Source organism: Gossypium hirsutum, chromosome A10, assembly GCF_007990345.1.
Source record: "Gossypium hirsutum isolate 1008001.06 chromosome A10, Gossypium_hirsutum_v2.1, whole genome shotgun sequence".
NCBI lineage: Eukaryota > Viridiplantae > Streptophyta > Magnoliopsida > Malvales > Malvaceae > Gossypium > Gossypium hirsutum.
In genome coordinates this window covers 78,293,622-78,305,078 of record NC_053433.1, presented here as the reverse complement: position 1 = coordinate 78,305,078, position 11,457 = coordinate 78,293,622, and the positions used below count along the sequence as shown (strand labels likewise).

Genomic DNA, 11,457 nt, shown 5'->3' with positions numbered 1-11,457 from the left:
TCTTAAAATTTTATGAAATTTTAAAATAAATTTATGGTTTTTTAAATTTTAGGAATTTTTTGAATATTTAATGAAAATTTTATATTTTTAAAGAAATTTGAATTTTTAATAAAAATACCATAATTTTTTTTAAAAAAAATTGAGATAGATGTAATTAAATAATACCTCTAGAAATGTATAAGAATTATTCTCCTTGTACAACTCGAGAAAAAAATGATTAATTAAAATTTATGTCTATGTATGAAATTAGATTGTCAAAGAGATTCATAAATCAACAAATCAAATAGACATTTAATTTCGTCAATTTTTTTGAAAAAAAAAAACATTCATACTCTCATAATTCAAGTAAAATAACTCTCAAAATGTTAAAAAAAATCATTAGAAATTCTTTTATTAAGTTATCTTTAACCCTTTTTTAAACAACTTTATCCTATTTTTAAACTAAAAAAACTCATATTTGCTTGAAAATATCTTCATAAAAAATGTAAAAAATCTCTAAAACTTTTAAATAATATCGTAAATTATTTAAAATTTTCATAAAATTATAACCTTAGAATTCTAGAAAACGAGTTTTTCTTTTCAAAATTTTAAGTTTATACTTAGAAAATCATTTTAAAATTTTTGAAAATTTTTTAAAATAATTTTATAAGTTTTATGATTTTTGAGGCCTTTTTTCCCAAATTCTTTATAATTTTTTGGAATTTTAATACTGTTTTAAAAAAATTTCTGATATTTTTTAATATTTAAGTTTACTTTTATTGACTCGTGACATTGTGTCCTTGGATACCGAAAATATATGGATGGGTCTCGCAGTATACAAAATGAAGTATAGTGGCTAAACTGATAACTAAAATAGAGTACAAAATCAAACTGAGAAAAAAAAGTAATACAAGTACCAAAATGATAATTTAACTATAATACAGGAGTAAAAGAGGTATTAACCCAGACTAAAATTTACCCACAAAATCGTATGCTTTCCACCACATTTCTGTCGAAACCCGATAGTACGTGATCCTCCACCTTCTGTCAAACACCAATGGCCCCAATACGCACCAAAAACCAGTAACAAATCCTAGTGGCATGCTTACGTAGAACCAATTGATTTCACGTCCTTTTCTGATTCCTTTAGCTCTGTTTTTGACATCAGTTTCCTTTCCACTTCCTCTACAGCCCTTTAATGGAGGTCCACAAAGATGGTTACCAGCATAACATGATTCATTGAAGCTCTGTAGCTGAGTGCTTGTGGGTATGATGCCAGTCAAATTGTTAAAGGACAAAAATTTAAGTGGCTCAAAAACGTCATACCTGATATGCTTTCAGGAATTGAACCAGTGAGCTGGTTTTGAGAGAGATCCATAGTTTCTATTAATATCATAGCACCAATGAGTTTAGGGATCTTTCCTGTTAAGTGATTCTGGGACAAATTCAGCGTTTGCAAAGCTTGGAGGTTTACCACTTCTTGGGGAATCTCTCCTGACAAATTGTTACGAGAGAGATCTACAAGTCTGACCAAGTTAAGAGTGTTGCCGTATTCAAGAAATTGGCCTTTCATCACAACTGAAGCATATTCATAAACATCTTCTATGTTGGCATTATATATTATACTTCTTTCCCTAGAAGCATTCCTTCTGACCATGGCAGCGAAGTTGCTTATACATCTTGGTATGCACCCAAAGAGGTGGCTATTGGAAAGGTCCAAAATTTTGAGAGAAGAAAGAGCACATAAATGGTCCGGTATGTTACCTCCGAACTTGTTTGACCGAAGAATCAATATTATTAGATTTGGAAGGCTATGGTCCATCCATCCTGGAATGTGTCCATTTAGTTCATTTTCGCCGAAGTTAATTGCAACCAAATTTGTGCAATTTTTCAGTGACAAAGGGATTTCTCCATGAAGCCTGTTGTTGTGAAGATGTAGCGACTGAAGTTTTGTCAAAGTCCCCATAGAGATTGGAATTTTACCACTGACTCTGTTCCCATCTAATCGTAAGACTCGCAAATATTGCCACTTGATCCAACAATCTGGTATCTCTCCAGATAAAAGATTGTTAGCAAGACTAAGAGCCACCATCGGCAATGTGTCATTCCCCTGATAGCACAGAAAGTGGAAAAGAGATCCCGAGAAATAATTATTGGAAAGCTTTCAAAGCCTGCAAAAAAAGGACCCATGTTGGGACCCACAGAGATTCGGGGTAACGGACCGCTAAAATTATTGAAACTAAGGTCAACGAAGAAGTAAACTTGACTCTGAGGTAGATACTGAATCTGGCCAGAAATTTGGTTTCTAGAGAGGTTTCCATCTCTAAATTGGGTTGACAGTCCCCAAAACCACCTAGGAATGACGTCTGAAATTCTTGAATTTGAGATGTCTAGATATTCTAGATGTTTTTGAGAACGAAGCCACAAGGGAAAAGATGGCCCTATTTGCCATGATCCTAAATCCAAATCAAGAATTTGGAAAGGAGGAACCCAATTAGGATTGACTCTTAAAACCAATGAGTTATTTGACCCTCTAAAATCCCATAATTTAGTAAGATTTGCAAAATGCTTTTCGGAAACAACACTCTCCAGCAAATTATTGCCAATGTCAACCCATTCCAAATTTGCAAGTTGCCCCAAAGAAGTTGGAATAGGACCAGAGATTGAATTACTGTCCAAAAAAAGTTCTTTTAAATTTTTAAAATGCTCAAGTTGGTCAGTCAGTTGACCAGAAAGTTGACAACTTGAAAAGGCCAATGACTCCAATCTAAGAGAAGAGCAGACTGACAGAATCTCAAAGATATGAGATATGTCTTGATTCAATCTAATTCCTGACAAATCGATTGACCTCAACTTACAAAGCTTTCCCGCGGCTCTCGGAAGCTTCTCTTCAGGATCATTCCATGACAGGTCAAGTTCACTGAGAGTTCTAATGTTGAAAATGGCACTAGAAATGTCACCTTGCAATTCATTACCATAAAGTCTGAGAACCTGGAGGGTGCTAAAATTGTACTGTCACTCAGGTATGGAAGAATTGAAAAGTTATGTGAAAGATCTAGATGTCTAAGGGAAGTCATGTTCCGAAGAAAATCAGGGATGGGTCAATCAAGGCCATTTCCTCCAAGATTGAGAAGAACTAGAGAGTTAAGCTTAGACACCCACCTAAGATCCATTTGATTTGAGAAATCGTTGTAGGAAAGGTCAAGGATGGCAAGAGATGACAAATTTAAATTTAGCAATGGAGGTCCTGGTACAAGTTGACACAGTGACAAATGCAATTCCTCCAGAGAAGGGAGTAGTGTGTTTACCAGTTGCAACCAATTGGAAGCTCTGCTAAGATCCATTGAACTCAAATCAAGATGTTTCAGTAAAGGAAGACCAGACAACCATTGGAGACTCTGAACATATAAACCATTATCTCCAAGATTGAGATATTGAAGGTTTGAGAGATTCCCAAGCTGGTAAGGCAGGAGGCCTTCGAATTGATTGCCGCTTAAATCCAAAAATCTTAAATGCTTCAAATTCGACAAACAAGGGTTTATCTTACCTTCGAGTTTTGACGTCAGACGAGATATCAAGTTATCTTCATCCAAAGGAGGAACTGAAAGGTTGAGGGAGAGGATGTGGCCAGTCATATTGTCACAGACTACTCCAAACCACCTGCAACAATCTGGATGATGATGAGGATCCCATGAAGCAATCCGATTTGCTTCATCTATGAAGCCTTTTTTGAAGTTCAAAAGTGCCTGTTTTCCATTTTCAGGACAAGCGGCATGGGAGTTAAGGCTCATTCCATTGCTCAAGTTAGCGTCAACCTTGGCGAGAAAGATGAGAAGTATGATAATGATAGCCATAGTTTACACTATAAAACTAAAACGAAGGACTTGCGGATGAAAGTAAGGAGTAGACTTGTACTTATAGGCACATTCAAAATTTCTTTGGCTTAAATTATATATTTTGTAATAAATATTAATTAGAGAAAATTTAAGCAATTTATTTTGGTATTAAAATGTTAATCTATTTACCTGATAAATCCATTAATAATTAATTTATAGATTTATATATAGATTTTGGATTTTTTAACAAAGAACAATATATCTACGTATTGTTATACATTTCAAATTTTTTTCACCTTTTACAATTTATTTTTCTGTAACCTCCCCTCAACAAAATTAAATTTAATCAATTTATATAATAATTCATAAGATGATAATTAATTTCCATTTACTCATTAATCTCCATAGGCAATATTTATTAGTTGATTAAGTTTTTTGATTAATGTAATAAAGTATTCCACAAACATGAAATAAATAATTGTAAAATATGAAACATCAAGTGAGAAAAAGAAAAGGAATAATGTCTACAAAGTCCAGTCAATTCCACAAACATCAAATAAATTATCGAATATATCTCATATTTCAGGCCAAAATAGGAGTGACCTTGCAAACATCGTAAAACACGACAACGCGATAAGCAGTCGATGTCACAACGAGAAGAAAATTTTTGTCCCAAAAACGTGATGAGATATGAAAATATGCAGCTGGTTCTTCGGATGATAATTTTGAGATTATTTCCTAATTATATCCTAAGCATTTAATAGTATATTGTATAAATTAGTATCTAAAGTGTATCTAGATTCAGTGAGCACCAAGTAACATGTAGCCTATATAAATCACTTTAGAACTACCAGGACCGAGATACAAAAAATAACATAGTTATTTCAATTTGAGAAAGTTTCTTTTCGAAGTTTCAGTTTTTTTTCTCTATCTTGTAATTTTCTTTTATTAGTGAAATCTCCTTTTACCTATGATATTTTATTTTGCTTGATGAATTTTTTTACGTAAAATTTATATGTTCGACGAATTTACCCGACACAAATAACTGTAAAATATGGAACACAAAATGAGAAAAAGATAAAAGAATAATGTGTAAAAAGTGTAGTCAAAGATGAAATAAACAATTGTAAAATGTGAAATGAGGTGGAAACAAGAATAGTATCTATAAAGTCAATTTATTTCCACAAACACCAAATAAACAATTCTAATGACCACTTTGGATGTGATAGCACTTCCACTATTGATTTTCAAGGAAAAGTACATCCTAAGGATTTTAATTCCATCCGGTTGGATATTAAATTGAATTTGAGGTGCATTGGATTGAGTTTAAGATAAACTCATTCCAAAATATTAACAAAATTACTTTTCTTTATATCTATTATTTAGATTTAACTTTTAAAATTTAATTTTAAAACTTCCCTAGGAACTCTCACCACTGCCTTTGCAATAATTTACTCTAAACCTTAAAATTCTATCAGTCCCTAAAAATACTCCAAGATTTGAACAAATTTATTGTTCTTTCTTTCCCACAATCCCATCCGTAGTAGTGGTAAGTTTCTTTCCTTCCCTCTCTATTTTCTCATAATTTCTCCCACTTATCTATAGACTATTACTTCTTAATGTCACATTCCAAAAATTGAATTAGTAGAATTAGGTTAGTAGACCAGATATTTGATTAGGATACCAAAATTAGGTTAGAGGTGATTTTATAATTAAATAAAATATTATAAAATAATTGAGTCTAAAAATTTAGGTTGGGAAATTAAGATTAAATGTTCAGTTATTAATTATTTTAAAATGGATTTTAAAAATGAAATCGGGCTTGAAAATAATTAAAGAAATGAATTTTAATTTGAATTAAAGGACTGATTTGAAAAGGGTTAAAACTAAAAGTGGCCTAAAGGGCAATGACCCGAATTTTAAAAATTTGTTGTTTATTTAAGACCACCCAAGTCTATTCCTTTCCTCACATTTTCCATTTGAAAATTTCCTAAAACACAAATCAAAGCTTTTACTCTTAAATTAACCAAACAAATCAGATTTTCCCACATTCCAAATGCCAAATCATCTTCCAATTTTAAAGAAAACCTTGATTTCTTAATCAATTTCTTCATTTTTCTTTAAACGTTTTTTCACGGAATTATATCTACACTTCATCATTCTTCTCAAATTGAGGTAATATTTTGATTCTTATTGATAAATCTAAGCTTGTTATTTTTACAATTTGAGATTCGATAAATTGTTATGAGGTCTCATTAAATCTAAAGCTTTTAAACTAAAGTTTGGCTTAAAAGGGTAAAACTCGAAATATTAAGTTAACTTGCTGTTTTAAATTGGTTTTCAACTTATTTTGAACAAATTAGAAGGTTTTTTAACTCAATTTAATAGATAGTTAAAGAATTTTAAAGAATTGAGATTTTTCCTTCTTTGAATGTTCATGCTTGATCAATTTTTAAGAAAAATTAAATCCAAGAAATTAGATGAAATTATTGACTTATTTATTTAGTAATATGATAATTAGGATGTTTAGAAACATGTTTAGGGATTAGAAACGAAAATTGAGCAAGGAAATCTCTTATTTAGGTAAAACTAGTTAAATTTCGATAATAGGAAGAGGAAACTTAGATCTGCGATTTTGCCATTGTCTGAATGTGATTAATACTCTAAATGATGAGTTCATAATGTGTTTAATATTTATGAAAAGTGTCAAATCCAATGAGAACCTCCACGAGCAAATTGAAGGGCAAGAAAAAGCTTATCTAGCCTTTGACAATCAAACGAAAGAGATCCGATGAGTGATTTGGAATTTCTGCTTTTAGGAACAATTCATCAAGTTAATGGGAGCTTAGATTAGCCTAAACACCTATCCTAAGTTACGTGTGTAAGTTCTCTTACTCAATCTAATATTATTTTGCAAATCATGCTCATGTGATATAATACATGACATATGTTGTGGAATCTTTGTATATGATATGAGATTATGTCAGAATATGATATGAGACTTGCTGCTTTTATGCGCACGTATGAAATCTATATGATATGGTTCTTTGAGCATTATGTAAGAACTTGAAAAGTCCATAAGAAGTGAATATGAAAGTGTTATGAATATCTGTTATATGATACGTGGACATGTGCATAAAACAATAAGTATATAAGTTTATGACTGGATATGTTGGCATTGTGACCTTTTGGAACCATTGGATATCATTGTCATGCAATAGGATTGTGAGTACTCACCTATATGTTTATGTTTGGGTGTTAAGGCCCCAGGACATGTTAGAGAGATAAGGGAATGTTAAGGTTAACTCCATTCAACGAGATATGTTGGTTGTGTTTGGAGAGTGTTAACTATGTACTACACTTCATGGGATATGTTAGCCTCTTTTGAGTCAAGGTTGTGTTTGGAGATCTGTTTATCCAGTGCATTATGCTTAATACATAAAGTGAGAAAAAGAAAAAGAATAATGTCTAAAAGTCCAGTGAATTCCTCAAACATCAAATAAACTATTGAATATATCTTGTATTTCAGACCAAAATAGGGAGTGAGCTTACAACGTTGGAGAACATGACGTCGCGATGAGCAGTCGATGCCACAATGATAAGAAAACTTTTTTCCCGACAACGTGATGAAATATGAAAATATGCAACTGATTCTTTGGACAATAATTTTGGGATTATTTCCTAATTAGATCCTAAGCATTTAATAGTATGTTGCATTAATTAGTATTTAAAGTGTATCTAGGGTAAGTGAGCACCAAGTAATATGTAGCCTATGTAAATCACTTTAGAACTACCAGGATTAGCGTGTGGATTAGACTTAGATAAAAAAAATATAGTTAAGAAAGCATTTTGTGTTTCAATTAGAAGGTTATTTATTTATTTATTCTCTCCATCTTGTAATTTTCTCTTATTAGTGAAATCTCCTTTTACTTGTGATATTTTATCATGTTTGAGGAGCTTTTCTACGTAAAATTTATATGTTCGACGAATTTACCCAACATAAATAATTGTAAAATGTGAAACACGAAATGAAAAAAAGATAAAAGAATAATGTGTAAAAAGTGTAGTCCAAGATGAAATAAACAATTGTAAAATGTGGAATGAGGTGAAAGCAAGAATGGTGTCTATAAAGTCAATTTATTTCCACAAACACCAAATAGACAATTCTAATGACCACTTTGGATGTGATCGCACTTCCATTACTGATTTTCAAGGAAAAATGCATCCTATGGATTTTAATTCCATCCGGTTGGATATGATTAAATTGAATTTGAGGCACATTGGATTGAGTTTAAGATAAACTCGTTCCAAAATATTAACAAAATTACTTCTCTTTATATTTATTATTTAGATTTAACTTTTAAATTTTAGTTCTAGAACTTCCCTACCGACTCTCACCATCGCCTCTACAATAAGTTACTCTAAACCTTAAAATTCTTGAAGCCCCTAAAAATATTCCAAGATTTGAACTAGTTTATCTTTCTTCCTTTTCCACAATCCCATCCATAGTAGTGGTAAGTTTCTTTCCTTCTCTCTCTATCTTCTCATGATTTCTCCCACTTATCTACGGGCTATTGCTTCTTACTGTCACATTCCAAAAATCAAATTAATAGAATCGGGTTAGCGGTCCGGATATCTGATTAGGATACCAAAATTAAGTTAGAGGTGATTTTATAATTAAATAAAATATTATAAAAATAATTGGGTCTAAAAATTTAGGTTGGGAAATTAAGATTAAATGTTTAGTTATTAATTATTTTAAAACGAATTTTAAAAATGAAATTGGATTTGAATATAATTAAGGAAATGAGTTTTAATTTAAATTAAAGGATTGGTTTGAAAAGGGTTAAAACTAAAAGTGGCCTAAAGGACAATGACCCAAAATTTAAAACTTTGTTGCTTATTTAAGACCACCTAAGTCTCTTCCTTCCCTCACATTTGCCATTTGAAAATTTCCTAAAACTTTTACTCTCAAATCAACCAAACAAATATGACTTTCCTAACTTCCAAACACCAAATCATCTTCCAGTTTAAAAGAAAATCTGTGTTTTCTTCATCAATTTCTTCATTGTTCTTCAAACTTTTTTTACCGAATTAGATTTACACTTCATCGTTCTTCTCAAATTGAGGTAATATTTTGATTCTTATTGATAAACCTAAGCTTGTTGTTTTTACAATTTGAGATTCGATAAACTATTATGAGATTTCATTAGATCTGAATCTTTTAAACCAAAGTTTGGCTTAAAAATGGTAAAACTCGAAATACTAAGTTAACTTGCAATTTGATAAGCCATAAAAGTAACATATTTTTAATCCCATTCTTGATGCGTTTTTGGATGATTAATTATGTAAATTACTGAATTTGATGCTTCTAATCTTTTAAATTCATGTCTTTATACTTAGGAGAGCATTTGGGAGCTAAAGGCGCGTAAAACGAGCCAAAATCAGACAAATAGAATTGTTTCCAGGATCCAAATGGCTTGGGCATTTCCACACGGGCTGGCTACACGCCTATGTGCCAGCCCGTGTTGATATCGCACCTTGCTTCCCAAATACACGAAAAAACCCAATTTTTAGGCTTTTTGAGTATTCTAAAGTCTATAAATACCAATTACAAGAAGACCTAAGGAGGCACCGAGAGAAGATCGAAGAAAAGACTCGGAGAACGCCATCAGAATCAACTCGGAAGCAGATCTCCTTCAAGATTGAAGATCTTCATTTAATTTCCTTCGAAGTTTTATTGAGTTTCTTTATGTCTTGTTGTTATCCTAACTTTGAGATGTTTCTATTCAGGATTATGAACTAAATTCCCTAAATACCTGGGGAAGATGAAACCTATAATGAATATTATTATTTGATTTCTAATTTACGCGATAAATAATTGATTCTATTTCTCAATTTTGTATGCTTATTTCTTGTTTTAATATTTCTGAGATATTAATTCAAGTTTAATGTGCTTATTTCAATGGAGCAAAAGCCCCTGTTTAAGAATAGATCTAACATAATTGAGTAGAGTTGCATGCAATCCTAGAAATAGAACGACATAAATCTACTAGATTAGAGCCAAATCTAATAGGGGAATCCATAGATCGAGTTAATGCGACAATAATGGTTTTAATTAGAAAGAGATTTCAATTAATCAACCTAGAGTTGGTTGTTCTTACTCTCGAAAGAGATATTGACATAATTTAGGGATTTCTACAGATCAAAACACAAGGGAATAAATCGTTTAATTCAGATTCGAAATAATAGATGAAGTTTAGGTGGATTATTTCCTGGGTACTATCTTTCTCATTGATTGTCTTCGATTATTTTCCCATTTCATTCTCTATTTCGTTCATAGTTAAATTAGATTAGTAAATTTAGATTAAAAATAATCACTTCAATTTATTGGCTAAATAATAGAAAAACGATAATTACTAGTACTTTTAGTCCTCATGGATACGATATTCCCTACTCACCATAATTATACTATTGTTCGACAGATGCGCTTGCCTAAGTCGTATTTATAGTTATTTTAGTGACCATATCTATTTTAAATTGGTTTTCAAATTATTTTGAACTAATTAGAATATTTTTTAACTCAATTTAATAAATCGTTGAATAATTTTAAATAATTGAGATTTTTCCCTTTTCGAATGTTTGCGCATGATCAATTTTCATGAAAAGTTAGATCCAAGAAATTAGATGAAATTATTGGCTTAGATATGTAGTAATATGATAATTAGGATAGAAACATGTTTAAGGATTAGAAACAAAAATTGAGCAAAGAAAACTTTTATTTCGGTAAAACTAGTTAAATTTCAGTATTAGGAAGGGGAAGCTTATATCTGCGGTTTTGACGCTGTCTGAATGTGATTAATGCTCTAAATGATGAGTTCGTAATTTGTTTAATATGTATGCAAAGTGACAAATCCAATGAGAGCCTCTACGAGAAAATCGAAAGGCAAGAAAAAGCTTATCTAGCCTTTGACAATTGAACGAAAGAGATCCAATGAGTGATTTGGAATTGTCGCTTTTAGGCACAATTCGTCGAGTTAATGGGAGCTTAGATTATCCTAAACACCTATCCTAAGTTCTGTGTGTAAGTTCTCTTACTCGATCTAATTCCTAGTGATATGATATATTACATATGTTGTGGAATATTTGTATATGATATGAGATTATGTCAGAATATGATATGAGGCTTGCTGGTTTTATGCACAATATGAAATCTATATGATATGGATCTTTGAGCATTATACGAGCACTTGAAAAGTCCATAATAAGTTAATATGAGCATGTTATGAATATGTGTTATATGATAAGTGGACATGAGCATAAAATAGTAAGCATATGAGTTTATGACTAGATATGTTAGCGTTGTGGCCTTTTGGAACCATTGGATATCATTTTCATATCATAGAATTGTGAGTACTCACCTATATATTTATATTTGGGCGTTGAGGCCCCAGGATATGTTAGAAAGATAAGGGAATGTTGACCTTAGCTCCATTTAACGGGATATGGTGGTTATGTGTGGATAGTGTTAGCTATATGCTACACTTCATGGGGTATGTTAGACTTTTTTTTAGTCAAGGTTGTGTTTGGAGATCCATTTATCCAATTCATTATACTTAATACATGTTTCATAGTCACTAAA

At 31.4% G+C, this 11,457-nt stretch overlaps 1 protein-coding gene across 1 annotated transcript; it reads right to left on the bottom strand.

Moving 5' to 3' along the window:
- Positions 1-1,084: 1,084 nt before the first annotated feature.
- Positions 1,085-3,833, bottom strand: LOC107895595 (receptor-like protein EIX2). Its single transcript, XM_041078554.1, has 4 exons — positions 3,117-3,833; positions 2,182-2,991; positions 1,299-2,089; positions 1,085-1,172 (listed from the first exon to the last, which is right to left on the bottom strand). The coding sequence occupies exons 1-4, from the start codon at positions 3,831-3,833 to the stop codon at positions 1,085-1,087; spliced, it is 2,406 nt and encodes an 801-aa protein (XP_040934488.1).
- Positions 3,834-11,457: the final 7,624 nt, after the last annotated feature.

Bases quoted from the DNA above. Each gene is read 5' to 3' on its own strand.
- LOC107895595 (XM_041078554.1), bottom strand. From the start codon at position 3,833: ATGGCTATCATTATCATACTTCTCATCTTTCTCGCCAAGGTTGACGCT. The intron at 2,992-3,116 runs GTTCTTCTCAAT...CCTGAGTGACAG, and splicing joins TGTCTAAGCTTAACTCTCTA to TACAATTTTAGCACCCTCCA. The intron at 1,173-1,298 runs GTTTTTGAGCCA...CCTCCATTAAAG, and splicing joins GAAAGCATATCAGGTATGAC to GGCTGTAGAGGAAGTGGAAA.